At 47.3% G+C, this 27,096-nt stretch overlaps 2 protein-coding genes across 3 annotated transcripts in view; one reads left to right on the top strand and one right to left on the bottom strand.

The window, feature by feature from the left end:
- Positions 1 to 24,393, bottom strand: part of Slc28a1 (solute carrier family 28 member 1) — a 66,504-nt gene extending 42,111 nt beyond the window's left edge. For both annotated transcript variants that reach the window (XM_045145478.1, XM_045145479.1), the window contains exons 1-7: positions 24,292 to 24,393; positions 17,813 to 18,002; positions 16,821 to 16,932; positions 15,335 to 15,423; positions 14,066 to 14,160; positions 7,436 to 7,619; positions 1,443 to 1,584 (exon numbers count right to left, since the gene is read on the bottom strand). In XM_045145478.1, coding sequence (XP_045001413.1) covers positions 1,443 to 1,584; positions 7,436 to 7,619; positions 14,066 to 14,160; positions 15,335 to 15,423; positions 16,821 to 16,916 — 606 coding nt within the window. In that variant the 5' untranslated portion in view covers positions 16,917 to 16,932; positions 17,813 to 18,002; positions 24,292 to 24,393. The remainder of the gene's footprint in view (positions 1 to 1,442; positions 1,585 to 7,435; positions 7,620 to 14,065; positions 14,161 to 15,334; positions 15,424 to 16,820; positions 16,933 to 17,812; positions 18,003 to 24,291) is intronic.
- On the top strand, positions 3,647 to 4,411 carry LOC123459313 (uncharacterized protein C9orf40-like). Its single transcript, XM_045145249.1, has one exon. The coding sequence runs from the start codon at positions 3,647 to 3,649 to the stop codon at positions 4,175 to 4,177; it is 531 nt and encodes a 176-aa protein (XP_045001184.1). The 3' UTR covers positions 4,178 to 4,411.
- Positions 24,394 to 27,096: the final 2,703 nt, after the last annotated feature.

Below are 27,096 nucleotides of genomic sequence, written 5' to 3'. Positions count from 1 at the left end.
GGCAGTGGGAGTTGGGAGGCCCCATAAGGGAGCGTGGAGCAGGCAGGGTCCCGGTAGAGACAGAGGTTGTTTCTTGTGGGTCACAGTCACCTGGAGGTCTTGTGCAAAGGAGACAGAAGGTCGTTTTGTGTGTGTCACAGTCACCGGGAGGTCTTCTGCAAAGGAGACAGAAGGTCGTTTTGTATAGGTCACAGTCACCTGGAGGTCTTGTGCAAAGGAGACAGAAGGTCGTTTTGTGTGTGTCACAGTCACCTGGAGGTCTTGTGGAAAGGAGACTGAAGGTCATTTCGTGTGGGTCACAGTCACCTGGAGGTCTTGTGCAAAGGAGACAGAAGGTCATTTCGTGTGGGTCACAGTCACCTGGAGGTCTTGTGGAAAGGAGACTGAAGGTCATTTCGTGTGGGTCACAGTCACCTGGAGATCTTGTGGAAAGGAGACAGAAGGTCGTTTCGCATGGGTCACAGTCATCTGGAGGTCTTGTGGAAAGGAGACTGAAGGTCATTTCGCATGGGTCACAGTCATCTGGAGGTCTTATGGAAAGGACTGCTGGTCGGATCTCACCCCTGAGTTTCTAGCTAGATAGATGAGGGACGGAGCCTAAGATTTAGTATTTCTTTTTCTTTTATTTTTTTCTTTGTATCTTTCTTTTTCAACGTATTTGTGTATGTGTGTGTGTGTGTGTGTGTGTGTGTGCGTGTTTATGTATGTGGTCCCACATGTATGTGGATGCACATATGTATGTGTGTGAGCATGTGTGTGGATATCAGAGGTCAACATCAGGTTGCTTTTTCAATAAGTCTCCACCTTGTCTTTTTGAGAAAGCATCTCTCACTAAGCCTAGAGCTCACTGACTGGGCTGATGTCGTGATCCTGAGTGCGCCTCCTCAATGCTGAGGTGACAGGTGTCCACTGTCAAACTCAGCTGATTTGGCAAGCACTTGAGTGACTGAGCCAGCACCTCATCCTTTCAAACAAGCACCACAGTGAGGATGGCTGCTGGTCCTGAGCTAATGGTTCCACGATACCCTTGGCCTCTCCGATAGGCCCGTGAACTTGGGTTTGCTATTTTCTGGGGTATGGAGATGGTTCCTGAGCCTACAGACATGAGGACTGGGCTTGGACTGACCACTGACATGACACCAAGAAAATAAAGGCCTCCAGTGGCCTGTGAGTTTGGAGATCCTCAGTAGTTCTCGCCAGGAAACACTTCCTGCCCCATGGGAATTTGAAGATGTCTGTTAGGACAAGTCACTTTCCACTTAGGGGCTCTGGTCCCAGGATGTCCCTCAACAGCTTCACTGGGAGCTCGTCCCAATGCACATGGGTATTCCACCACTCTGAGCCTCCCTGAGCAGGAGCACGTGCCCTCCACTCCAGCCCCAGCCCAGAAGAACAGCCAGTACCTGCGGGCTTCCGGTTCAGGCTGGCAGCTAAGTACTCACAGCACGGTGGTGCTTCGAGCAGGCAAAGAGGAGAGTGAGGAACACACAGATCCCTGCAAAGGACACCAGCTGCTCAGGCCGTTGGGAAGTGTCCAGAGACAGCCACAAAATCAGGCCCAGGCCAGCCAAGAGGGCTAGACCTCTGCAGGAGAGATGCAGCCAGCCATTAGCAACACATGCCACCACCACCACCACCATCACCACCCACCACCATCACTCATGCACACAAGCACCTAGTACACCAGACAAAGGGTGAGCCAAGACACAATGCCCTGTGGGCTGCAAGTTTTGCACTTTGCCTGTTGGGAATAGACCCTTGTGATGGTTTACCTTGAATGTCAGCTTGACAGGGCCTAAGATCGCCTGTGAGGGAGAATCTCGACTAGGCTAACTGAGGTGAGAATACGCACCTTAGCTGTGGGTAAGGTCCTGGGGCTATATAAAAAGGAGACAGATGACTGAGCAGCAGCACTCATCTGTCTCTACTTTTTCCCTGCTGAAGCGATGAGGTGACACTGGTCTCTTGCTTCTGCCTTGCTTTCCCCACCATGATGGAACATAACCTGAAGTGTAAGCTAAACTAAACCCTTCCTCGTCTAAACTAATTGTTCTTAACTTTATTTGAGAGAGAGGGAGGGAGAAAGAGAAAGAAGTGGCACACCAGGGACTCCTGCCATTGGAAACAAACTCCAGATGCATGCACCACTTTGTGTAGCAGGCTTTATGGGGTGCTGGGGAAATGAACTTGGGCTACCAGGCTCCACAAGCAAACACTCTTAACCACTGATCCATCTCTCCAGCCCCCTACACTGATTTTTGTCAGATCTTTTATCCCATTAAAAAGGAAGTAACTAAAACAGCCCTCTCTTGGACTTCAGGCCCGACTCCCTTTCATTCTTGGGTAGTTCTTTCCCAGGCCTTACATAGTTTCCTCAGAGGCATTCAGTGATCAGAACTTGTCATAGGCAGTTTTACATTGCTGGGATGATCATCCAACCAGACACAGTTATGGGAAGAAGGGATTTATTTCAAGTTTACAGATCCAGGGGAAGCTGGCTCCCTTTCACAGATCCAAGCAGAGAGAGAAAGCACCAGCAGCCAGCAAACATCAAAAAGCAGCAAGCACAGGGCTGGGGAGATTGCTTAGTGGTTAAAGCACTTGCCTATAAAGCCAAAGGTCCTAGGTTCAATTCCCCAGGACCTATATAAGCCAGATGCTCAAGGTGGCACATGAGTCTGGAGTTCATTGGCAGGGCCTAGAGCCCTGGTGAGCCCATTCTCTGTCTCTCTGTCTCTCTGTCTCTCTCTCTCTCTTTCTCAAATAAATAACCCACTGGAGAAGACAACTAGAGTTGCTCACCATCACCTCAACTGCCAGGGGACTCTGTAGACCTCTGGAGTTTTCTCTCTGGGCAACTGGTACCCTGCAATGTTCCACTACTTCAGAGGGCACACATGATTAGCCTTGACATTGTTCAAGTCTGCCCATGAGGTGCCCACAGTTCAGATGTGCAGGGTGCAAGAACAACGGAGGCCTGACTTTCTTGACTAGATGGCAAAGGATGCTGTGAACAGCCTGCAAGGCCAGGCAGAGACCTGGAGCAGGGATGAAAGCAAGCCTGAGACCTCAGAATAGAGGGCGTATGGATGGTGTGCCACAGGAGATGGGGAACACCCATCAGCATGAGTGTGCAGCCCCGTGGACCGAGCCCACAAAGCCATGGAGCCCCTGATTCAACCGCCCCAGGGTGTCCAGGAGGTGGCACATCAAGTGACAAAAACGTTTCTGGATCCTGAAGATTTAGGGTTTTGCCTTCTTGCACAACAGACTTGCTTTGGACCTGTTATTTTATTCTTCCTACCTCTCTCTTCATTTTGGACTGTGAATCCTGCCCCACCTTTGTATTTTGGAAGTGATGTATACGCTCACAACTAAAAGGAGTCTCACATGAGACTCTGGACTCTTGAGTTGATGCTGAACTAAGATTCTGGAGATTGGGCTGGAGGGATGGTTTAGCAGTTAAGGTGTTTGTCTGCAAAGCCAAAGGACCCAGGTTCGATTTCCAGGACTCACGTAAGCCAGATGCACAAAGTGGTGCAGCAGCTGGAAGCCCTGGTGCACCCATTCTCCCTCTCTCTCTCTCTCTCTCTTCCTCTCTCTTTCTCTCTATTTGCCTATTTCTTTCTCTCTCAAAAAAGAAAATATGCAGCGGCGCGCAGCCGAGCCGCTGGCGCTGCACGTGCCCTGCAAGCGGCTGCTGCTCTGCGGCTTCCCCGAGGAGCCGCCGCCGCTCTGGACTCCGCCGTCGGGGGCTGCGGGGCCCCGGAAGCGCAGAATCGACGCGGGTGCCATGGCCGAGCCAGCGGCGTCGCCCAGCAAGCGCCGCGGCACCGCGGACGGCGAGGAGCCCGAGAGCCGTGGCCGGGACCCCGGCGGGACGCCGCCGCCGCTGCCGCCGCCGCCCGCGCAGCCCCGCGGGCCGGGGGAGGAGCCCCGTGACGCCCGGCCGCTCACGCGCGGGGCCCACGACGGGGCGCAGGGGCCCCCGCCGGGCGCCTGGGGGTCCGCGGCGCGCCAGTACAATGAAGAGTTTGGGCAGTATAATACATTCCAGTACTGGAGGAATCCTTTACCACCTATCGACCTGGCAGATATCCAAGGAGTGAGTGAAGACAGCCTGACCGAGACAACACTTCAGGACAAGAATGGAGCTGAGATTGACATGGAGTCTTGACAAGAACTGCTGACAAAATAGAATTTACTAAATTTGCAGAGACCTAAGGAAAAAGTAACTTTCCATACTTGACATTGTTTCTAGACCTGAAAAATAAGTAAAAACTATTTTGACAATAATTAACTATAGTTACTACGGAACTCCCAGTAGGGATTTATCAAGGATATGGTAGAGTTATAGGTGAAATATTTTCTGTACATGTTTTTTAATGTAGATAGTTTTGTTTGGGATCTAACTGTGAAGATGCACTAGTCTTACAGAAAGGAGTCTGGCAGTTGTAGAAATAGATGGGAAGCACACCTACCTGTCTTCCTCTGTCAAATCTTTGCACTGATAAAAAGTTTGTGGAATATGCAGTGAATATAATTTTATAGAACTAGTATTAAAATATTTTCTAGTACATCTACTGACTCAGCTGAACAAATCGGTGACTTGAATATCTATGCAAAATTACCATGTGGGAGATACTTTCTGAAAGCTGATAGTGTTCTAAAAGAACTTTGTAAATTGAACTTGTGAGAATTTCAATTTGGGAAGCATTTTAACTTTCAATATTTGATGTCTGTTAAACTGCTATGGCAATCAAAACAATGGGAAGTGGGTGCCTGCCCCTCCCCCTTCTAAGATAAAAAGAAAAGAATTTATTCTATGATCAGTTTATTGACTTTAATTACTTTGAGGGCATTTTTGTTACTACTTTAGACCTGTAGTTCTCAACACTTTAAAAGCCTTTACATGAGCCCCATTCAAGACATTTCATTTAATCTTCTGGAAGTGGGCCTTACATGTTGACACTTCACACACCAGTCCTCTCCTTCGTTTCTCTAATGTGCAGACAGGGCTGGGAACCACTAGACCAATGACAGTTTTTCCTACTTAAAGGTGATGACTAATTTGAGCTGATATACGCCTGTTCATTAGTTTTGTCCTTGTTTTGCTCTGCTGATGGCTAAGTTACTTTGTTACTGCTACTATTTTGTTGTTAAAAATAAATTAACAATTTGTGTTTGAGTTATGTATCAATGACTAATTTAATTTTTGTACTGCATCCAGAATGTTGGCTTTGTTACTGAATAGCTTGTCACTATATTATATTTTGTTGATATTAAATGTAAAATGTGGAGAAGTGATAAATAGTGTCTACCTCAGAGTGACAACATTTGTTGTCTAGGGCTCTAAGTACTTTATATGCACCTCTTGTTTAAAGTAGAGCCAGCAAGTCATTAGAGTATAAACCGGCGTCTTACTGTTTTTTTCTGCTGTAACTGTGACTAGAAGTTTCAGGATAAATATAAAATAATGGAAAAAAAAAAAAAGAAAATATTTTAGGGCTGGAGAGATTGCTTAGTGTTAAGGCTTTTGCCTGCAAAGCTAAAGGACCTCTAATCAATTCCTCAGGACCCATGTAAGCCAGATGCACAAGGGGGTGCATGTGTCTGGAGTTTGTTTGCAGTGACTGGAGGCCCTGGTGTGCCCATTCTCTCTCTCCCTCTTTCTCAAATAAATAAATATAAAGTAAAAATTAAAAATTTTTTAAAATTAAAAATATTTTTTAAAAAAGGTATGTACCAACCATTCCCAACAGATGTCTTTTTTTTTTTCTAATTTTGATTTATTTGAGAGACAAAGAGGAGAGAGAAAGAATGGATGCCAGGGCCTTCAGCCACTGCAAATGAAATCCAGACACATGAACCGCCTTGTGCATCTGGCTTACGTGGGTACTGAAGAATTGAACCTGGGTCCTTAGGCTTTGCTGGCAAGTGCCTTAGCTTCCAAGCTATCACTCCAGCCCTTTTTTTAATTCTTAATTTTTATTATTTTTATTTTTGAGGCAAACCCAACACACTGGCCTTTTTTATGCAAAAGAGACAGAATCAGCATGCCAGGGCCTCCAACCACTGCAATCAAATTCCAGATGTGTGCACCTTGTGTGCATGTGTGACCTTGTGTGCTTGGACCACCTTGTGCGTATGGCTTATGTGGGTCCTGCAGAGTTGAACATGGGTCCTTAGGCTTTGCAGGCAGGGGCCTTAACCACTGAACCATCTCTCCAGCCCTGTCTTTTTTAAATTTTTAATTGTTTTGGTTTTTTGAGGTAGGGTCTCACTCTACCTCAGGCTGACCTGGAATTCACTATGTAGTCTCAGGGTGGCCTTGAACTCATAGCGCTCCTCCTACCTTTACCTCCCAAGTGCTGGGAGTGCTGGGATTAAAGGCGTGTACCACCATGTCTTTTTTTTAAACCAAAACTCATGTTGATTTTTTTTTCCACATAGGGTCTCATGTAGTCTAGGCTGGTCTCAAACTGCTATGTAGTCTAGGATGACCTTGAACTCCTAACTGTACTTCCCAAGAGTTGTGGTTACAGGTGTATACCACCGCACCTACTTCTTGTGTTAAAATTTAAATGTCACTGTGGCAGCATTGGGAGGAGGGGCCTTTAAGACATGACTAAATCCTTTCTTGAAGGAATGGGTTAATCCTAGCAAAACATCAGTGACCCTACAGGATTGGGTTAGTTACTGCACAGGGAGAGGTTATATAAGTCAAAGGAGCCTCTCCTACGTTACCTTTTGTACACATTGCTGCTTGCCCTCTACTTTCTGCCATGAATTGAAGCAACTTGAGGCCCTTGCCAAAGGCTGAGCAAATGGCAACACCATGATTTTGGATATCCCTGCCTCTAGAACTGTGAGCCAAAATAAAATTCTATTCCTTATAAATTGCCCCATGTGTGGTATTCAGTTAGAGCAATAGAAAATAGTGACAGACAGGGAGTTCCCTCTTCCGTAATCTCCTTTTCCTAATCTATGGTATCTCTGTGGTTTCTAGAACACTGGGAAATCCAGTTTGAAAATCAAAGGATCCTTTCCCAAACTATTCTTCAGGGACTTTCCCCCTGGGGGCTAATCAAAACTAGTGGCATCTAGCCCACAGCCCACTGAACCTTTCTCCAAGGCTGGTCATGGGCAGCTGTGGTCCATAGCTGTGTGATAGGTTTGCTCCAGGTGAGCCATTCAATGATAGGTGCTGGAAGGGCCCTCTCTGCTGGGGTGAGCCAGGCTCTTTGAATGCAGGAAACTATCACTAGTTAGGTTTTAGGCCTCACAGTTGCTTGTTGAAATAATTAGATTAGAACTGGCAAAACCACACACGTATGGCCATTGCTGTCCTGGAACCTTCTCCCCTGGGCCACCGAGGACAAGCAGAGTGGGGCACATTCCCCTCAGCCTCTTTTGGGACTGTGAGTTCACTCACCTCTTCAACCAGAGGCTCAAACGGGAATGGACCCGGAGTTTCAAATACTTGCTGAGCTTGGGCCCCAGAAACCTCATCAGCAGGCTGTGGGCCAGAAAGAAGAGGACCACACAGGTAATGACCAGCAGTGCCAGGGCCCTCTGGAAGTCCAGGAGGCAGGCAATGAGCAGGAACGCGATGAATGCTGAGAAACAGGACAAAGGAGGGCTCAGTGAGGGCTGGTGCCTCTCCAAGCCCGGCAACGCACCCACTAGTGCCACCTCACTCCGTGCCCAGCACTGACAGCAGGAAAACCACCCAACTGCTCCCAGTCTCAGGCTTTCCATCTGGAAATGAGGACATTGACCTGCAAAGTGTCAAGAGAGTTTTAGGGGGTATGGCTCAGTGATTGAGGCATGCATGAGACCTGGGCAGTATGTGTGAGAAAGCCCTTTGCAGAATGTAAAATTGATGACCAGACACAAAGAGGTGATGTGTACGGGGTGTGTGAGAAGAAACAGGAAGAATCTTGTGGCATCAATGGAGCAACTGTGTGGCCCAGGGCCATGCTAGGTCCCTTGGAGGATGGGGCTGGATGAAGGGGTCACACTCTACTCTGAGGTGTTGATCTTCCTAGAGTTTCCTCTTCCCCCTTTGCCTTGCTTTCCTGCACCTCAAGAAAGGAATGTGATGGAGGCAGCAGAAGGGAAATACCTTTCTCCCTGGCTTTATGAATTTCAAAATCCAGAGCCCTTTAAGAGTGGAGAGATGGATCAGCAGCTAAGGCACTTGCCTGCAAAGCCCAAGGACGCAGGTTCAATTCCTCAGGATCCATGTAAGCCAGATGCACAAGGTGACACATGCATCATTTGCAGTGGCCGGAAGCCCTGGTGTACCCATTTTAAAATCTCTCTCTCTCAAATAAATAAATAAAAAGAGTGGAAAGGACTAATAGCCACAGATGAAAAAACTCAGGATGAATCAGTGTACAAGGAAGTGTGAGTCCCACCTCACACACCTGCTACTAAACTAGTTAGGAACAGCATAGCCGGGACACTGGGGATTCTAGAAAGCGGCCGTGGGCAGTTTCATGAATGAGCCAACATCCAAGCTGTTTAGAACATGGAGCCCTGGGCCTTGCTTTCTGGGTGGAATCCAGGCCTTGGAGAGGAATTTTGTACGATGTGTGGGCAGGAAGAGCAAGCACTGGAGCCCCAGAAGTGTTCCCAGAGGCTCAGAGAAAGAGGGTGGGGGTTGGGAAGATGGCTTAGTGACTAAGAGCACTTGCTGTGCAAGCATGGCCTGAGAAGTCCAGTTCATCTTGAGTTTGATTCCACATCAGTGGCGTAAGTATGGCCAATCATGCTTCTAACCACCGTTACAAGAGAACTGCTGGAGCTCACTGGTCAGCCAGTGTGACTGAATGCGACAGCTCCAGGCTCAGTGAGAGAGACTGTCTCAAGAAAACACCCGGATGAATGACAGAGGAAGATACTCGAAGTTCTACTCTGGCCTCCCCATGTGTGCACACAGGGCATGTGCATCTACACATACATGTGCATACACCACACACACACACACACACACACACACACACACACACACGCCCATACCATATACATATACCCCCACCACACACTCTACACACACGAGAGGCAGAGAGAGATAAGAGGGAGTCTAGGGAAGGCACTCACTGCTACCTGACTGAACAGAAAACCTGTGACAGTTGCAGAAGTGGACAGCTCAGCAGACACCTGAGGAGTGACAGTGGTTAAGGCCTGCTGGGAAAAGGGTTCTGAAGGGGAAATCCAGATGGACAAAAATCAAGTTCCTGTCACTCAGGGGATGACAAAGTGGCAAGGGAGGGCTGGGGAGATGGCTTAGCAGTTAAGTCGTTTGCCTACAAAACCAAAGGACCTAGGTTCAATTCCCCAGGACCCACATAAGCCAGATACACAAGGTAGCACATATGTCAAGTGTTCCTTTGCAATGGCTGAAGCTGGCACACTCATTCTCTCTATCTGCCTTTCTCTTTCTCTCTCAAAGAAATAAAAAATATTTTATTTTTTAAAAGGAAATGGAAAAAAAAGTTGACTTTAGAAGTATAGCTTTGTCTCATGAAGAAACTTGTCAGCTGGGATTCCTAGCTGTGTGAGTGTGGCTTAGCTGGACACGGATGGGATGGCAGTGCCCCGACAGAGCTGCCCAGCTGCAGCTCAGGCTGTGGGAGTTCAAGGAAGGAGGGCCAACTGGGCAGAGGCACTAAGGCCACCAGCCACTGAGCTGGACCTCATGCCAGTTCTATAAGGCTGGGAGACAGCGGTGCCCACCCAGCCAATGAGGTTTCTGAAGCTTGGAAGTGACACACAGAGTGTCAGTCTAGGGTTACAGCGTAGTGAGATCCCTAGAAGGGTCAGGGTCCATCAACATGGAAGCTGGAGAGGAAGCGGTATGTCTTCCTGGTAGGACATGGGGACAAATGTGTCTCCAGAAGCATTATTATCCTTCTAGGATCCATTCACCTCTCTGACAACAGGGCTTTTCTATGCCTCTTGAGCAGGAGTGGTGAAAGCCACCTTTCCTCCCAGGCATGGTGTTGGAGGTCTGATGGTAAAATATTCCCAACAACCTCTTGTATTTATGATTAAACCTCATACTTAATCCCCAGATGGTGGAGCCTTTGGGAGGAGGAGCCTCGCTGGAGGAGATGTGTTGCTAGGGGTGGGCCTTGGGATTGATTAGTCCAGCCCCGCACTGAGTGTTCTAGCTAGCTCACTCTCACTGCTTCCTCCCAGCTGATACGACAAGTGTGATCATGCCATGCTTTCCCTGCCTTGATGACATTTCCTCTCAAAACCATAAGCCTGGGCTGGAGAGATGGCTCAGCAGTTAAAGTGCTTGCCTCCAGAGCCTAATGACCGGGGTTCAATTCCCCAGGACCCATGTAAGCCAGCTGCACAAAGTGGCACATGCATCTAGAGTTCATTTGCAGTGGTGAGAGGGCCTGGTGCACCCATTCTCTATCTATCTGTAATCTATCTAATGTATCTATCATCTCTTTGTAAGTAAATAAATAAAATAGTTTTTTGAAAAAGCTATAAGCCAAAACCATTTCCTTCCATAAGATGCTTCTGGTGGTGTTTTGCCCGCCAGTGTGAAGGTACCGAGCACACATGTACTGAGCACACAAGCTTCTTTCCTGCCCAAACCTACTCAAAGGGCCTCAGCACAAAAGCTATAATTTCAGAAAGATACTAAAAAGTCTGAGAAAGTCAAAATCACACCAATATCAAGAAAGTCAGCTGGGGGGACAAAGGTGCTTCCTTGCAAAGCCTGATAACTCTGGTTTGATTCCCCATTACCCAAGTAAAGCTAGATGCACAAAGTGGCACATGTGACTGGAGCTCATTAGCATTGGCAGGAGGCCCTGGTGTGCCCATTCTCTCTCTCTTGCCTTCTCTCCCTCAAATTAAAAAAAAAAAATTTTTTTTAAATAAAAGAAGCCAAGCATGGTGGTGCACACCTTTAATCCCAGCACCTTGAAGGCAGAGATAAGAGTTTCATCAAGAGTTTGAGGCTAGCCGAGGACTACAGAGTGTGAACTCTAGGTCAGCTTGAGCTAGAGTAAGACCCTTCATCAAAAAATAAAAACAAAAGCTGGGTGTGGTGGCACACACCTTTAATCCCAGCACTCAGGAGGCAGAGGTAGGAGGATCACTGAGAATTCAAGGCCACCCTGAGACTGAATTCCAGGTCAGCCTGAGCTAGAGTGAGAACCTACCTAGAAAAAAGAAAAAAGAAAAAAAAAAAAAAACAAGGGCTGGAGGGATGGCTTAGTGGCTAAGGCATTTGCCTACAAAGGACCCAGGTTTAATTCCCCAGGACCCATGCTAGCCAGATGCACAATGGAATGCATGCATCTGGAGTTTGTTTGCAGTAGCTGGAAGCCCTGGCATGCCCATTCTCTCTCTCTCTCTCTTTCTCTGTCAAATAAATAAAATTTTTTTTTTAATTTATTTATTTGAGAGCGACAGACACAGAGAGAAAGACAGATAGAGGGAGAGAGAGGGAATGGGCGCGCCAGGGCTTCTAGCCTCTGCAAACGAACTCCAGATGTGTGCGCCCCCTTGTGCATCTGGCTAACGTGGGACCTGGGGAACCGAGCCTCGAACCGGGGTCCTTAGGCTTCACAGGCAAGCGCTTAACCGCTAAGCCATCTCTCCAGCCCAAATAAATAAAAAATTTTTAAAAACAAAAAATATCAAGGAAAAAGAAAAAGAAAGGGGAGAGGGAAGAAAGGAAAGGAGGGGGGGAAAAGGAAGATCATCTAGGCATGATGGTGCATGCTTTTAATCCCAGCATTCAGGAGGCTGAGGTAGAATTATCACCTAGAGTTCAAGGACAACCTGGGTTACAGAGTGAGTTCCAGGTCAGTTTGGGCTAGATTGAGACCTTGCTTCAAAAAACAATAACAACAACAACAAAAAAAGAAAGCCAAGGCCAAAATCATTACAAGGAATGTTTTTTATTCTTTTTATGTTTTATGTTATCGTATTTATTTGTGTGTATGTATGGGCGGAGGTGCATGCATGAGTGTTTGTGAGTGTGTGTATGTGTGAGCATGTATGTATATGTGTGCATACATGCATGTGTGTATGTGTGTGTGTGTGTGTCGATGTGTGTGTGCGCGCACACATGAGCATGTCTGTTGACATGCCAGGTTCTCTTGCCACTGTAAAAGAATACATATGGGCTACTTTTTGCCCAGCTTTACATGGGTGTTGGAGAATTGAACCCTGGGTCACAGACTTTGCATGCAAGCAGCCTCAACTGCTGAGCCATCTCCCTAGCACTCAGCAAGAAAGAATTTAGTAGTCATGATTGAGTTCCTGGTAGAAGGTGATTAGCCCTTTGGGATCATACAATGAGAAGAACATTACAAGTGTCCTCAGAAGGGATTAAACCACCCCAATGTTATCAACCATTTGAACGTCCAAAACTGTAAGGTAAAGAAACCTCTTTTCTGGTGGCTGGGGAGGTGTCTCAGAGCTTGCTGTGCCACTCTGAGTGCCCGAGTTCAGATTCCCAGAGCCCACATAAGAAATGGGAAGCTGGGAGAGCTATTGTTCTCCCAGTGTACCTATAGTGAGGTGGGAGATAGACACAGATTTCCTGAAAGCTTGGGTATGGAGTGAAGCAATGAATAAAAATGGATTCAGGGGGAAAAAAACCTCTTTTCTTTATGCTTTTGGGTATTTTGTTATAGCAACAGAAAACAGACTAATACAGGGACTCCATCTCAGCAGATGCCCCTGCTTTTGAAGACATTGAGAGACTAGGCCATCATTGTCATCTGTCACCACTTTCTCCCTTCCCTGGCTTCTTATGATGGCCTCTGCATCTACACCCATCTTCCCCTCTGTCTCCCACCTGACAGGATGAAGTAAAGACCAATCTTTCCAGCTGGTCCAGGAGCCCTTTTCTGTACTCAGGTGACTGCTCTCCTGTTAGTCATCTCTTCTTCTCCTGTGCTTTTCTCCTTCGAACAGGACTCCTTGTAGCCCAGACTGGCTTCAAAAGTGTTATTCAGCCAGGGATGATCTTGACCATGGTTTTTCTTTCCTTTCCTTTTTGTTTTTTTTTTTTAAGAATGCAAAGTATTTTATTTTAAAAAAATATTTTTACTTATTTATTTATTTACAAGAGCAAAAAAGAGTGTATGGGTGCACCAGGGCCTCTTGAGGCTGCAAATGAACTTTTCAATTCATTCTGCAAGTATCCCTGGGAAATGTCCTCTCCCCTGGATGGCCTAGAAATTCTACTTCCAGCAAACTTTCCCAGTCTCTCTTCTCTGCCAAGACCCATTCTCCATCCATGTTCTTGAGATCTGTGGCAGGGATCATCATCCCTCATCATCCAAGAGCTCCCCTATCCTGCACCCTCAGTCAGTTTCCAAGTCCAAATCGAGCCCTGTCTATCGTTTACTTTATTTCACACACCCTGGGGCCCTTGGTGTCACCTTCTCCATCTTTCCTCTGTACTTTTTCCTGCAGCCATGCTGGTCCTATAGTGTGCAGTCCACCTAGATACTTCCCAGTTTAAGTTCTTCAATCGCTTGCTGTCTTGGGACTTGAGAGTCAAATCCAAGTCCCACACATCCTCCACTCCACCCCCACACTCACTCCTGATACTAGACCCTCCAGCCTCAAGCCCAGCACTCTTTGTCTACAACGTTACCCTCCAACCACAGATTATCAGAGTCAATACTCTGTTGTTTTCCACCTTGGTTCCCTGACTTCTCGGCATGGAAGGCCTTCTCGCTCTTCCATGCCCTTCCCATCTACCTGGCTGGTTCCTGATCCACCCATGAGCCCTGAAATGCCTCCTTCTGTGAGTCTTCTCCATGCCTATTTGGAGCTCACTGCATTGCATGGACATATTTGGGGCCCTCCCTTGCTGCCCAGGGTGGGATATGGGAATGTGATCCTGACTGACTGAATCGAGGATAGCTCCTGTCCTGGGGCTGGCCCTGAGCTGGTGTTCAGCCCACTGACTGAGTAAATGAAAGAGCCTACCCTGAGACATAGAAAGAGGCTGGGGGTGGGAGGGAGGGCAGTGACTGCCTCCTGGAAAGGCAAGTCCCCAGCTTACCAGTACATAGCAGGCCTATGCAGATCCATTGAAACAGCTGCCTATTCGCCTCACAGAACCTTCTGACTTGCGGGCCTGGCTGCAGGCTTGTCCTCCTAGGGAAAGAACCAGTTGGGCTGATGAGTGGCCCCTCTGACTTCCATCCCAGTGGGGATTCCCAACACCTCCAGGTGGAAGCCATTCAGGAATGTTCTCAGTACAATGGTGATGGAACAGCCAGGGCAGGCCTTGCCATTCCTGGGACTGAAAGACAAACTCAGCCTAGAGCACACCAAGCTAGGAGGGTTCTGGACAAGCTGGGCCTTGGGGCCACTGGCAAGAGCCACCAGGACAGGAGGACACAGGACACAGGAGGCAGCTAACCCAGAAGGAAGAGGCTCATCCACACTCAGAAAGGCACAACCATGGCTGTCCACTCCCTATCCTGCTTCCACCCCATCCATGGGGCAAGGTGGAAGCTCCTAGTTCTTGCTTTGTGCCCCTGGGACAAAGACGCATACTGTCTGCATCCTTGGCACCTATTCCAAAGGCAAGGCATGTGAAACCATGAGGCTGGCCCACCCCCACTGTCATAGGCACCCACAGTGTATGCCAGTCCTTGCCAATCATTAGGTCCCTTGTCACTTGTCTGTCCCTGGGGTCCCCAAGGATCTAGCAGATGTATACTTAGTGTTCATGGAATGCAACCCCCAGCTTCTGTGGCAAGTGCCCCCCATGCCAGGGTGAGTGAGCATGTGCACCCACACTGGCAGCTAGATGATGCCTCCCCACTGCCATGCCCTGTCCTTCCTGCTCTACTCAGCAAAGGATCTGGCCAGCAAGGACCCAAGTTCAAGACTCACAGCAGGCACTCGGGGGCAGGTTTCTTGCCCTCTGTGTAATGGGAGAGGTGTGGCCACTCTGGGAATTTTACAAACAGCTTTCAGGTTCCCCAGGGTGTCTCAGAGGCTGAATGGGGTAGAAGGCAGATGGGGAAGTTGTGCCAAGGCCTGGCCAGTTCAGAGCCTCGTTCCTAACTGTGGCCTGAGCAGCCCGACATGCACATCAGGATTCCAGATGGATTTCACCCCAGCTGCTTGGAGCAGGCGAGTGAGCACCTGTACCTGGCTCTCTCCCAAGGTGTTGGCAGGCACAGCTCACTGAAAGTGCTGTCTAAAGTACTGTGACTCCCTGCTCAACAAAGTTTCCCAGAGTCCCCCACATCTGCCAGGAGGCCAGGTTCCCAGCCTGTTTCCCAGGTGACCTGGGTCCCTCACAAAAATCACTTACCATCTGAAGAAGGGTTTTGGTTCCTCCTTGTCCCAGTTGCCCGTGTCCTCTGCAGGGCTTGCGTTGCTTCTGGGGAGTCGACCTTCCTCCTAAAGCCAGCAGGGAACCCTCAGGACCAGCCTCCCCACCAGACAGACACCAGAGAAAGCCTGGTAGTGGGAGGGACCCTGGCTGCCCTGCACACTCACAGGCACCCCATGGCGTTGGTGGGGTCTGGACTTTTATAAAGGAAATGCAGGGTCAGCTGGGTGTGGTGGTGCACGCCTTTAATTCCAGCACTCAGGAGGCAGAGGTAGGAGGATCGCTGTGAGTTCACGGCCAGCCTGAGACTACAAAGTGAATTCCAGGTCAGCCTGGGCTAGAGTGTGACCCTACCTCAGAAAACAAAAACAGGGCTAGAGAGATGGCTTAGCGGTTAAGCGCTTGCCTGTGAAGCCTAAGGACCCCAGTTCGAGGCTCAATTCTCCAGGACCCACGTTAGCCAGATGCACAAGGGGGCGCATGCGTCTGGAGTTCATTTGCAGTGGCTGGAAGCCCTGGCGTGCCCATTCTCTCTCTATCTGCTTCTTTCTCTCTCTCTCAAATAAATAAATAAAAATGAACAAAAAAAAATAAAAAAATAAACAAAAACAAAGAAATGTAGGGTCACTTACTTAAATTCCACAAAGCATGCACTGAGCACCTACTATGTGCAGACGTATCTCCTCCTCAGGGAGCACATGATCGCAAGAGGAAGGGACACTTGTGGCCCTTAAGACTTCATCTTACTGGACACAAAAAGGTAGTCTCTAAGAAGGTTCCAGAACTGGCCACCTCATCACCTAACTCCAGGGCATCATTTGGCCCATTGTTCATGCATTTATTTGCACAGTGGGGGACATCCTTGCAGATGACATTATGAAGGTATCTGCTAGGGTGCTTAGGGCACTGAAGGAGAAAGGGAAGAGGAGGGTGGGAGGGTTCAGTATGGGATTAGGCTTCTCTTCTCATCTTTTTTAAAAAAAAATTTTGTAAAACATTTTTATTTACTTGAGAGAGAGAGAGAGAGAATGGGAGTGTCAGGGCCTTCCGCCACTGCAGATGAACTCCAGACACATGCGCCACTTAGCGCATCTGGATTTATGTAGGTACTGGGGAATCGAACCTGGGCCATTAGGCTTTGTAAGCAAGCACCTTTAATCATTGAGCCATCTCCCCAGCTCTCTTGTCATCTTTTAGATCACACCTCAGATATTCTTTCCTTTTGGGACCTTCGCTGGCTTTTCAGAGAAGGACAGGCTACATTGCACATAGTAGGCACTTAGGGCATGTTTAGCAGTAAAATAAAAGGGGCTGCTTCATGTCGGGGGAGGCTGACGCATGAGAGGCTTCCTAACTGTACAAGCTGGGGTGAGGAGAGGACTGTGTGAGGAAGATGGTGGACAAAGGTCACTCCCACCCATGGGCTATGGTCAAACTGAGAGGTCATCTGGAGAAGGAGACAGACCATGCTTTCCAGGAACTCAGCCCCCATGTTCTCCAGACCGTGGGACATTGGTGTGAGAGAGATGGACTCCCTTTGTTTTGGCATTTCGTCTGCCATGTGTCAGGCTTTGCAGCTGAAAGACAAAGAGGCAGAGGCAGGAGGATCGCTGTGATTTCGAGGCCACCCTTAGACTACATAGTGAATTCCAGGTCAACATGGGCTAGAGCAACACCCTACCTCAAAAGAGAGAGAGAGAGAGCCAGGTGTGGTGGTGCACGCTTTTAATCCCAGCACTCAGGAGGCAGAGGTAGGAGAATTGCTGTGAGTTCGAGGCCACCCTGAGGCTCCATAGTGAATTCCAGGTCAGCCTGGGCCACAGTGAGACCCTACCTCGAAAAACCAAAAAAAAAAAAAAAAAAAAAAAAAAGAGAGAGAGAGAGAGAGAGGAGAGAGAGAGAGAGAGAAAGACTAATTGAGAGGGGAAGGGGATATGATGGAAAGTGGATTTGTGAAGGGAAAAGTGGGGGAGGGAATTATTATGCATTATAGGCTATAATTATGGAAGTTGTTAATAAAAAATTTTTAAAAAAATCACTGCCAATGAGGGAACTGTTCATTTTATTATACCCTCCCCGCAAGCCCTTGAACAGTGGAGACACACATGTGTGACACATCGCTCCATCCCCTAGATCCAGCCATACCTGAAGCCAGTCCTAGCCCTGGACTTTTCCAATCCAATGCCAACGTACTTCCTTTTGTAGTGAAGCTATTGATAGGTTTTAGCTTATCTGGAAATAAGAGCCCTAAGGAGCCCTTTTTCCCAGCCGGTTTTTCCTCCTTTCCTTGCTTTGAGGAGTAATCCACTCTATCCCAACACCAGGCTGCTTAAGCTGACACCCCCAGATACACATCCACACAAGCAGGGGCACACATGCAGGCCGGGCCTGGGAGTGCGGCTCGGGGGCACACGCAGGCGTACAGCCGCACAGAGGAAAGGGTCCTGTACTACTCACATATTTGTGGTGAACAGGCGGCTGTCAGGAGCAAGAGAAGCCCAGGATCCTTTGGGGATGGCAGGGTTCAACCTGCTTGTGCTTTGACCTGCCTTCTCATTTCTGCGGAAATTCCTGGGCAGAGTCCAGAGCTGGAGGAGGTTGGGCCTCCCCAGTGCTTAGGACCACAGCTGTGATGGGGATCCCAGGCCTGTCTCAGGGGTTTTAAAAAAAAAAAGATCAGGGGAAGCAGACCCACTCAAGGCCTTCCCACCACGGTCCTCCCCCTGTCTGCTGTCCTCCCTCCTGGTCTCCTAACCCCTCTTCCAGGTTTTGCTCCACACCACCTCCTCCAGGAGGCTGCTGTGGCCCTTCCCTCCTCCTCTTTCCATCAGCCATCCCTGAATTGAATCGTTATTTTACTCTTTAGACTCCCTTCCTCACTGGATCAATAATTATAGTACCAACCCGTTTTCCTAAGCTGTAAGGTAAGGAGAATAGTATAGCTGTCACAAAGACAAAAGCATGAGCAATCATGAAAACAAAACAAAATCACACCATTTCTCCTCCTTCTCTCTCTCTAAACAAACACCTGAGCAACCGTGTGCAAAGACAAAGGACAAACACTTTAGTTCTTCAATCAGCAAACTAAACATTAAACTTCCTGAGAGGACTGACAACATCTCTTTAATAATTAAATGGAACACACTGGGGACAAGATCCTGATGGCACAGAAAGCACTTCGGCGAGGCATGTACTGGTCGTTTTGGAAATTAGGAAGAGAAAGTTGGAGGTAGAGGTCCCTTTACTCTCAGAAAGCATTTTTTTTTTTTTTTTGTCATTTCCTTTTCTCTTTCTTTCTCTTCCTCCTCCTCCTTCTTTTCCTTTTTTTTTTTTTTTAAGAGTCTCATATATCCCAGGTTGGCCTTGAACTCAGTATGTAGCCAAGGAGGACTGTAGATGTCCAATCCTCCTATCTCTGTCTCCCAAGTGCTAGGATTATAGGCATGTACCACTACATCAAATTACCAAAGCATCACATGTATGTAGTGAAACACGTGCATCTTATAGAAATGTGCAGAACACAGAATTCGAAGTCCCTCCAACCAGAACCCTGTAGGGATGACCACTATTGAGTTGTTTTTTTGTTTTTTTTTTTTTTTCATTTTCCACAACTCTATCCTATCTCATGCTATTTGATTTCCAAGTTTTCAAAACTTGCTTTCCCACTATTGGGCCCATGGTCCTTTTGTTAATAATGTTGTAAATGTTTACATTGAGCAGGATTGGGATGAGCCCAGAGCTTCCCTTGAAAGGGTCCCCTTTGTCCCAGTAAAGGATAAGGGAATGTGCTGATTTCACTGCCTCTATCCTTTACAGGGGTCCCATGACTCTCCACCTCTTCCTTCCTTCCTTCTCTCTTTCCTTCCTTCTTCTCTCCTTTCCTTTGCCCTTTCTTTCTCTGGGCAGAGCAGAGGTTCACTGCACCTGTAAGTAAGCTGGTGGTATCAAAGCTTGCTTACATTGCAGCTTCGTGGGCCCTGACCTCCTAAATAAGGATTTAATAGGCTGTGTGTCACAGATGAACTTTGGGTTTGGAACCCAAAGGTCTTCTCTCCACACTCTCTAAGTTAACTGGTTCCCTCATTTGTCAACTGGCAAGGGCAGGAACTACCTGTGATGATTAAATGAAGTGCTTGGCAGGAAGCCCAGAACTATTAGGGTGACAGGTGTCACTCTTGTTCCAGGTTCACTCTGGGCTGTCTTGGCATACCACTCCCTCAGCCTGTTTCCTGAGGGCTGGTTCTCTGAAGCCCTGACCACCCAACGCATCAATTAAAGGAGACATAGGGCTGAGTGAACCTAGTGCTAGGTCTTGGTAGAGTGAGGAAAGGACTTCAAAAGGGCAATGAGAGGGCTGGAGAAATGGCTTAGTGGCTAAGCGCTTGTCTGTGAAGCCTAAGGACCCCTGTTCGAGGCTCGATTCCCCAGGACCCACGTTAGCCAGATGCACAAGGGGGCGCACGTGTCTGGAGTTTGTTTGCAGTGGCTGGAGGCCCTAGCGTGCCCATTCTCTCTGTCTATCTGCCTCTTTCTCTCTCTGTCGCTCTCAACTAAATAAATAAAAAGGAATAAAAAATTTTTTTTTAAAAAATGGCCATGAGAGACCTCTCCCATTCCTATTCCATTCCTCAGGAGCAGTCACTTAGCTAGCCCTGAGTTTAGTTCTTTTGTTAGCCACCTCTTATTTCAAAGGAGTTCTTTCAAAAGTTTTCTTTTATTTATTTTTATTTTTTATTTGAAAGAGAGAGAGAATGGGTGCACCAAGGCCTTTAGCCACTTTGAACAAACTCCAGATGTGTGTGCCCCCTTGTGTGATTGTGCAACATTGCACACTTACATCACTGTGTACCTGGCTTATGTGGGACCTGGAGATTCGAACATGAGTTCTTAGGTTTCACAGGCAAGTGCCTTAACTACTAAACCATCTATCCAGCTCTAAACAACTTTAAAAAAAATTTATTTGCAAGGAGAGATAGAGAGAGAATGGGTGCACTAGAGCCCTCAGCCACTGCAAACAAACTCCAGATGCTTATGCCACTTGGTTCATCTGGGTTTACATGGGTACTGGGAAATTGAACCCAGGTCATTAGGCTTTGCAGGCAAGTACCTTAACTGCTGAGCCAGCTCTCCAGCCATTTTTAAGAATTTTATTGACAACCTCCATATATATAGACAATATACCATGATCAGAATCATCTCCCATCACTGTCCCTATTCCCCCTCCCAAATCTGCTGCCCCTCCACAATGAATCCCTTCTTTCCAACTAGTCTCTCTTCTACTTTGACGTCATCATTTCTTCCTTTGTGTAGGAAGTGTCAGCCACTGTGAGGTCATAAATACCATAGCTACTTTGTGTTTGAGAAACAGTATCGCAAAGCACTCCTCTCCCTCCCCCACCCCCGGTTTTGGGGAGGAAGTTTCAAGGTAGGGTCTTGCTTAGCTCAGGCTTACCTGGAATTCACTATGTAATCTCAGGCTGGCCTCAAACTCACAGCAATCCTCTTGCCTCTGCCTCCCAAGTGTTGGGATTAAAGGACTGTGTCACCATGCCCAGTATGTGTGTGTGTGTGTGTGTGTGTGTGTGTGTGTGTGTGTGTGTGTGTATTGGTTTTTCGAGGTAGGGTCCACTCTGGCCCAGGCTGACCTGGAATTCACTATGTAGTCTCAGGGTGGCCTTGAACTCACGGTGTTACTCAGTGTAGGGATTAAAGGCATGCACCACCACGCCCGGCTCCAGGTTAAGATATTTTGCCAACTAAGGTACGTCTTTATTCACATCATTCTGTGGGATTCTAGGAAAGGGGCCCTTAATTTTATACCAAATGCTATATCTTCCTGCTGACTGCACCATTTCTTCCCCATCATTGGCAAGGGCTAGGAGGCAAGCTGTTCATCTCAGTCTCCATTGCCCTACTAGCTGAGAGCCCCATATTGAGTCCCTAGATGAGCTCATTAATTACATAGGCAAAAAAAAAAAAAAAAGGAACTCCTTGATTAATCCAGCTTCTCTCCTTGAGAGAAGTGGTCTGGTGTGACACACTGAGTCTTACATAAAACCAGATATTTTGTACAGAAGTTTCCCTGAAGAGAACTTGAGTATCCCAGGAAGAGCCAATAGAATAAATTCACTAAATCCAGCATGTGCACCTACACTGAACATACTGACAAGCAGGACATCACAAATTTAATATAATTGTTAGAACAAAAATGGATAAGTCTGAGTGTGACATCTAACATTCAGACACTGGAACTTTCCAGGCATAACATGTTTCCCTTCCAACAAGTGCTAATAACATTGCATCAGATCAAAGTGTGTCCAATCTCTTGTTCTGCTCTCCTTTCACTGGAACCAACTGTTCCTCCCATGGAAACCTGCTGAGCAGATCCCATGACGCATATTGAAATACTCTTTTATTTTCATCACGCCTGCAGAAGCGAGTTTCTTTACTCCACTTCCTTTAGCTCTGTCACGGTGAGGTCCACAGAACCTGACCCATCTCAGGAGCTAAGCACTGGGCAACTTGTGAGCCAAGAGCCTCTACTGTGGCATTTCCTGTTGGCTCCTTGCAGCCCTCCATGCCTGGGACAAAGCTGACTGCTTCTCTAGGAACAAGAGCTGGAAAGTCAATATGTAAGAGGTTTGGGCAGAGTTCTTTGCTTAGTCACTGCCCTGAAAGAAATGGAGAAGCAGCGGGGCAGTGTGTGAGTGGGCCCTGGTGCAGATTCTGGAATTCTAGAAGATGGTGATAACAACTGGCCCCCCTGAGATCAGATAACAGGTTCTGTGCTCAAAGCTTTACCTACACTGTCTCAATGAACCCTCACTCCCAATAACCCAGTGAGGTAGGGACTGACCACCATCTTCCCCAGCTGTCCTCCATGGAGATGGGACAGGGAGCCAGTACTGTAAGGGAGTAACTGTTGATAAGAGGAACAACCTGAGGTACAGCCAGGGGCTGCTGTACCATGTGCTGGTATTTGGGGGATCTGAGCCAGCACTTGAGAGGTCTAACCCACACTGCCATCTCATCCACTGCTTGGCAGGCAGGATGGATTCTGGATCCAAACTTGGACCTTGTTGCTGAGAATTATCTCTTGTCAGAGTCCATTTCATAAAGGACATTGTGTCCCTTAATGACTTCCCAAGTAAGATCCAGTGCAAGTTCTCCAAGGACTGATTTTACTGGGCATTCAGCCCAATAGCCTAAGAACCTGACTGCTCCAAGAACACAATTTTCCTTGATGGCCCCAGTGATATTTCCGTTCCTAACAGTGAGTGCAGCAGGATGCCTGCCAGGTCTAGGTATGCTTCATAGCCTGAGATATGAAATCTCATTCAGCAATGTGTTAGAGGAGTACTATTGGCCAGAGAAGGGTGAGAGGTGCAGAACAGGGGGAGCGTGAGAAACAGGAAAGTGGTCTCTGGCCTGGAGCCTGGCTTTAGCCTGACTGCACTGGAGAACACACACGGCCATGGAGCCAGTTTTTCTTTGGGTGGTCTTTTATATCCTCTTCCAGTCATGGGCCAGCTGTCAGAGAAGGCAGGATCATTGCCTCCCCAGGAACATGGCTTCCATTTGGCCTCACAGTACCTGGGGGATGGGTGCCCACAGGAATGGGATTGGGGGGTCTGCAGCAGCCCCCACAGTTGAGAACTGAGTGGCGGGTATCCAGGGTGCTAACAAGCAGGGTATGGGCTCTTGTTGCACAGGTCAGAACCAGGTACTGTCTTCCCATAGGCCCTCTACCTGTCTCAAGGATCCCAAGGAGGTCCTGCATTTGCCTTTTCCAATCAGAACCTTTATCAGGAATGCTGTGGAATCAAAGAGGCTTAGCATGAAACCAGGGTGTTTAATTTGGTCAGAATTGTCAGGTGGATGAACTCATGTGACCAGTTCCATAATAGGCCTGGATGAGCTACTCTAATCATTAAGGAGCAGAGTAGCAGATGAGGCCATTGTCTCAGCCCAGAAATCTGTACAATCACGTCCTGCTGTAACCCTACCACGTGTCCTTCTTCTGCATGTGTGGTGTATCCCCTGAGTCTGTGTGCTTGGTGGCCACTATTCCCTTTGCCCTTTGGAAATAATAAGAATCATCTCTAAACTCAGTTCCAAGGAGAGGTTGGGCTTCTGGTACCAGTAGGTGGCACCTCCTGCCCAGGGATAGTGGCAGCCATGAACCCACAGTTTTCTAAAGGCAGTTACTTTCAACAGATGAATGCAGCAGTTTCCACAAGAGGGTTCAAATGCACCTTGATTTCGTGAGATATGATCTGTTCAGGCAGTTCATGGGCAGAAAGATCTCTGTAGGCCCTTCTGTTCCAAGTGCAGTCAAATATAATCCCAGCATGGGGAGGCAGAGGAAGGAGAACCACTGTGAGTTCAAGGCTAGCCTGGGTCTACAGAATGAGTTATAGGTCAGCCTGGGCTAAATTGAGACCCTGTCTTGAAAAGGAAATCAAGTCCAGTCCAATAAGTCAGGACAGATCTGGGGGCAGAGGAGGAGCAGCCACAGACCAGTTTCATGGCTTCCCAGCCCCATGACAGACAACTAGAGTGTTGTTGCTCTTCACTTCTGGTCTTTATAAATACAACAAGTGATAGACAGCTAACACGTACATTTTTTATTTATAAATTTAGGTATCTATTGACCATGATACATACTAAAGATTTAGCTCTCTAATTTGTATGTGTATCTGCTGCTATTGGTGGTAGTGGTGTTTAAACAGGACTTCGTTCTACAGTCCAGGTTGGCCTGGCACCATGTAGCCTACCTAGGCTACCCTTGAATTTGTAGCAATCCTCCTGCCTCACCCTCCCAATTTCTGGTATTACAAGCATGTGCCACCATGGCCAGTGTTTTCTGTTAGACAGGTATATGGCTGTGCTTAGCTCTATTCATGATGTTGCTCATGGGACCACTTCTTACTCACCTTGGGCTGGCAGGGCAAGCAGGGAGCAGAAGTCTGTTTCAAGGACATTCTAGAGCTGCCAGCCCTTGATGGACCACATACAGATCTCCTCCTGCCTATAAACTTCTTCCTGAGGAAGAAACAACTTGGTCTTAAGATGACTGTCATTGAAAACTTCTGTTATATCCAGCTGCAGGTGACCTTCATTGATGCATGCTAGTCTTAGAATTCAATACCAATGTCCTCCTGCACCTTGGCTCTGCTTCCCTGGGAGCCTCAAGTTGCAATGCTGCAGTCTCTTGTTCACCATGTACTACCCACACATTCATTCCATCCCACCCCTGTAAATGCAGGCACACTCCACAAAACCACAAGTCCACCAACAATGAAAATACACTTTGACAGTAGTCCTGTAAGATTACACTAGAGAAAAAAAATCCTATTGTATTGTGACACCATAGCTTTTGTACTGTAATACAATGCATTACTCGTGGATTTGTAGCAATGCTGCTATCAACAAGCCTACCTTGCTGCTTATTTTATAAAAATGTAGCACTTACCATTGATAGTACATAATACTTGACGATGACAATAAAGGCTGTGTCAAAGTGTGCAGCAAAAGAGAGTGCTGTGGGTTGGAGAAATGGCTTAGCAGTTAAGGCGTTTGCCTGAAAGGCCTAAGGACCTATGTTCGATTCCCCAGGACCCATGTAAGCCAGATGTACAAGATGGTGCATGTGTCTGGGGTTTGTTTGCAGTGGCTAGAGGCCCTGGCATGTCCATCCTCTCCCTCTTCCTCTCCCTCTCTCTCTCTCTCTGTGTCTGCCTCTTTCCTTCTCTTGCTCTCTCAAATAAACAAATAAATGAAATTTTTTAAAAAGTGATAACGCTGTTATGCCAGTAGCCACCTCTTCATCTTCTTTGCCAAGTCTTTTTAAAATTTTTATTTGCATCTGTGTACACACCCGTGTATAGGCACACCAGGGCCTCTTGCCATTGAAAACAAGCGCCAGACACTTGTGCCACCTTTTGCATCTGGCTTACATGAGTGGCATGGGAATTGAACCCAGGCTAGCAAGCTTTGCATGCAAGTGCCTTTAACCAATGAGCAATCTTTCCAACCCCTGCCATGTTGTTTGACTGCATTAAAAGGCCACAGCAGGTGATTGACTTGTGCCATCGAAGTTCATGTAAGTACACTGTGTCATGTGACATAGTGACAAAATCATCCACCAACACCCTCACCCAATGCTATACATCCACATGGAGTAGCCTATCATGAAGCATGACTATACTTGGGCTTGGAGCCATGTATTGTTTCCTCTGTCCGCTCTCCTCTTACCTTTTCTCTCCCTCTGACCAGCACCTTTCTGATCTTAGCTCAGATGTCAGGTCCTGAGATGCTTTTAAGACCCCCAACCAAAATGAAGCTGCATCCGTGCTGATATTCTTTCCCAGTGTTCTGCTTCATAGCACTTCATACTTAATTTGCCATTTTATGTTTATTGGTGTTTCTCAAACTTTTATTTAATTGAGAGACAGAGTATGGACATGCCAGGGCCACTACAAACAAACTCCAGTCACTTGTGCCACTTTGTGCATCTGGCTTTACGTGGGTAGTAAGGAATCAGACCCAGGCCATCAGGCTTTGCAAGCGAGTGCCTTTCACCATTGAGCAACCTCCCCAGCCCTATTGGTGTGTTTTTAATGCCTGTCTCCCCAGTTAGACTGTAAACTCCATGAGAGAGGAGTCTGTATCTGTCTTATTATAAAAACAGCAAGTCATTCCACATAGCATAGGTAGTTAATCCATTCATCTCAGTTCAGACAGGTTAAGCAATAAACTGGAGTTAACATGGCTAGGAAAGCAGGAGTTGAAACAAGTCTACCTGACTCGTTCTAAGTATACCACAACTCCTGATAACTGCTTCCCTTGAGCCTAGTACTCCTTCTGGAAGAAAAGGAAAATTGACTTTAGGTAAACACAAGTATCTGGTCTACTACAGGTTGGATTTCACTGAAAATTAGCAAGAGGGCTAGAGAAATGGCTTAGTGGTTAAGGTGCTTGCCTGCGAAGCCTAAGGACCCAGGTTCAACTCCCCAGAACCCATGTAAGCCAGTCACATAAAGTGATGCATGTACACAAGGTGGCACATGTGTCTGGAGTTCAATTGCAGTGGCTAGTGGCCCTAGCATGTCAATTCTCTCTCTCTCTTGCTCTCTCATTAAAAAAAAAGAAAGAAAGAAGCTGGGCATGGTGGTGCACACCTTTAATCCCAGCACTCGGGAGGCAGAGATAGGAGGATCACCGTGAATTCAAGCTGTGAGACACATAGTGAATTCCAGCTCAGCCTGGGCCAGAGAGAGACCCTACCTTAAAAAAAAAAGAAAGGAAGGAAGGAAGGAAGGAAGGAAGGAAGGAAGGAAGGAAGGAAGGAAGGAAGGAAGGAAGGAAGAAAGAAAGAAAGAAAGAAAGAAAGAAAGAAAATTATCACGAGAAGTCAGGTATGGTGACATATGCCTTTACTCCCAGAACTCAGGAGGCTGAGTTAGGAGGATTGCTGTGAGTTTGAGACAAGTCTGAGACTACATAGTGAATACCATGTCAATCTAGGCTAGAGCAAGACACTACTTTGAAAAGAAAAAAATAATAATTAGCAAGAGGAGTCTATAATGTGCAAGTTCCATTTCCTTATAAGGTTAAGCAGAATGAGACAGCCTCCCTGAGCTTGATCAGTGGAGGAGTACTGACTTACAGAACTGTAACGCTGGGCTGGGGAGATTACTCAGAGGTTAAATATGCTTACTTGCAAAACCTGCTGGCCT

The sequence above is a fragment of the Jaculus jaculus genome, chromosome 3 (genome assembly GCF_020740685.1).
Source record: "Jaculus jaculus isolate mJacJac1 chromosome 3, mJacJac1.mat.Y.cur, whole genome shotgun sequence".
Taxonomy (NCBI): Eukaryota; Metazoa; Chordata; class Mammalia; order Rodentia; family Dipodidae; genus Jaculus; species Jaculus jaculus.
This window is presented reverse-complemented; position numbering and strand designations above follow the sequence as displayed.

Excerpts from the sequence above, each read along its gene's own strand:
- LOC123459313 (XM_045145249.1), top strand. The coding sequence starts at position 3,647 with ATGCAGCGGCGCGCAGCCGAGCCGCTGGCGCTGCACGTGCCCTGCAAG.